The following is a 2,388-nucleotide window of genomic DNA, read 5'->3' on the forward strand; positions in this document are numbered from 1 at the left end:
CGCGACATTGACAATGCCATCAAGGCAATCTCGAGCAAAGAAGCACAAAGGACGCAGACATCGAAGACTCGGGCTACGAATCGGCAGGGAGCTCCTCCCCACAAAAACTAGCAGCGCCAGAGGCGGGCGACATTTATTCATCCACTCCGGCGAGAGAAAAGGGGTTCAAGAAGCATGATGTACCGCAGCTGCCACAGCCGGTTCCCTTCGCAAAGACAGGGCCGCCGCCGTCGCCAGCGCAACCGACGGCGATTACGTGGAGTCCCGGCCTAACGCGTTCGCGAGAACCGCCGCCATCGACCCGTCCGACAACGGATCTCTGGAACTCTATCTTCATACAACTCAAAGAACCAGAAAGAACGTTCAAAGGACCCATGGAAGAGTATGCAACCAAGAGCACCATCAAAAATTTCAAGACACTCGATGAACTTGCGAGATCATACGAGAAACCACGGAGGGCACCAGACATCTATAACCAGGCTGGAAACGGCGCGCAGCAAAGGTCGTGGGTGCAGTTTTCGGCGCGATATCTGCCTGGAGCGAATAGGGGAGGCTCGAAGACACCAATAGGTGCCCTGTATCCGAACCTCAGGAGACCATGGCCATGACAAGGCTGGTGATGCGGGATAAGGATGCACCTTTTCTTACTAGTTTCATCTTCTTGTCAGTTTTTCACGTGCAGTACACGAAAGTAATGGAATCCTGTCACCGCGCCTTGAGTTAGCAACGCCTCAAGAATGAAGTGTATTCAAAACCAATACATTTAATATCAGCTGTATGCCAGATCTAGTCCCATATCGCCTAGTGATGCAGACCGCCACTCGTAACCAGAGATCCTCATGCTTGCCCGCCCCATCCGTATATAAACACCGTCTTCATGCAGTCGTGAGTAAGAACAAAGGAAGACGACGAAAAGAAATCAACCAAATACATCCATCTCTGGCCAGATTTACGGCTCAGCCTCGTCGTCTTCAGAGTGGTCCTCAGTGCCCACCCAGTCGTCGCTTTCAAGACCGCGATTTCGGATGCCCATAGTGCCAAGCCAGCCGAGGAAGGCGATGCCGCCGAAGACTCCCCAGGCAAGAGCCTCGCCCTTGGGACGAACGTCGATGGCGATCGTGAAGAGTCCGCCTGAAACAAAGGGACCAATACTGCGGCCAGCAGCGGACAGAGATTGAGCGATGCCATTGAGAGTGCCGAGAGTGCCGTGTGTCGGTGCACAATTAGTAATCTTGATGTGTTAGCCGTGCGTCTCGTGGCATGAGGGGAAAGTGGTATACTGACTAAAAGCATGACGCTTGATAGTCCACCAACAGCGCAGATGTTTTTGAAAACGAGAACGGCAATCAGTTCAGCATAGAGCCATGCTTGACCAGTTCCAATTCCGAAGAGTGGCTTGTCATCCTTGTAGCCAATCCAGGGCATGAGAAGCATGCTGACGGCGAGTCCCAATAGGGCAATGCGGTAGCTCCCCAAGTTGCCAAGTTGCGCCTTGAGATGCTGAAAGATGAAGGCCTGGAAGATGATAGTAGCGACACCCGCCGCACTCAGACAGACACCGATGGTGCTGGGCGACAGATCGCGACCGGCGGGGGTATCGGCGTTGGCGAAAATAGGATACAAACCATTGAATGAGATGTTCGAGAGCTGGAAAACAAGATACGTCAGAAGAACAAGGATGGTGTTGCGGCTTAGAATCTGGCGCCATGACGTGTGCTCGTCTCCGTGCTTGGTATCCTCATCCGTGCCATCTAGATCAGAGGAATGATGCAAAAGGCCTTGGCCCTCTCCGGCGTGCCCTTCGTCATCCTCTTCATCGTCCTCATCGTCGTGCTCCACGACAGCGCGCGATCCTTGTCGAGGCCAACGCGAGCTCCAAGAGTTGCGTCGCGGCTCGGTCGAGCCCCATATCTTGGACCAGGCATTTCGAAGCCACTCTGGAATCCAGGCCTCGTGGGCGTCGTCATGGGCGCTCTCCAACGTCTCCTCGAACCAGATGCCAACGACAACGACACTGAACAAAAGAAGACCAGCGCTGATCAGGTTCGGGGCGAGGTAGGGATAGGTTGGCGTGAGCTTGCCGACGAGAAGGCCTCCGAATGCAGGGCCAGTGATGCCTCCGAGCGAATAGATGACGGGGAGCCAGGTAAAGGCCCTGCTCTGATTTGAGCGATCCGTGACCTCGCCCAGCACGGTTGGCACGACGGCAGCATTGCCGTTGAGCATGCCCATGGCCACATGGACGACGATGATCTGCCAGTATGCCTTGCAGAAGCCGAAGGCCACGAAGCAGCCCATCAACATGAAGGTGCCGAGCACCATGGTGGGTTTTCTCCCCACGACGTCCGACAGGTATCCCCATAACAGGTTGGTTGACAGCTGGCCAGC

General features: G+C 54.8%; 2 protein-coding genes across 2 annotated transcripts in view; one reads left to right on the plus strand and one right to left on the minus strand.

The window, feature by feature from the left end:
- Positions 1 to 608, plus strand: part of VDBG_02241 (conserved hypothetical protein) — a gene marked incomplete at both ends in the record, with an annotated part of 3,403 nt that extends 2,795 nt beyond the window's left edge. Inside the window, one exon of the mRNA XM_003008007.1 lies at positions 36 to 608. Coding sequence (XP_003008053.1) covers positions 36 to 608 — 573 coding nt within the window. The remainder of the gene's footprint in view (positions 1 to 35) is intronic.
- A 341-nt stretch (positions 609 to 949) lies between these two features.
- On the minus strand, positions 950 to 2,322 carry VDBG_02242 (conserved hypothetical protein; the record flags this gene model as incomplete). The annotated part of the gene is made up of 2 exons (XM_003008008.1): positions 950 to 1,231; positions 1,285 to 2,322. 2 exons carry the CDS (start codon positions 2,320 to 2,322, stop codon positions 950 to 952), a joined length of 1,320 nt encoding a protein of 439 aa, XP_003008054.1.
- Positions 2,323 to 2,388: the final 66 nt, after the last annotated feature.

Source organism: Verticillium alfalfae, genomic scaffold, assembly GCF_000150825.1.
Source record: "Verticillium alfalfae VaMs.102 supercont1.2 genomic scaffold, whole genome shotgun sequence".
In the NCBI taxonomy this organism is placed as follows: domain Eukaryota; kingdom Fungi; phylum Ascomycota; class Sordariomycetes; order Glomerellales; family Plectosphaerellaceae; genus Verticillium; species Verticillium alfalfae.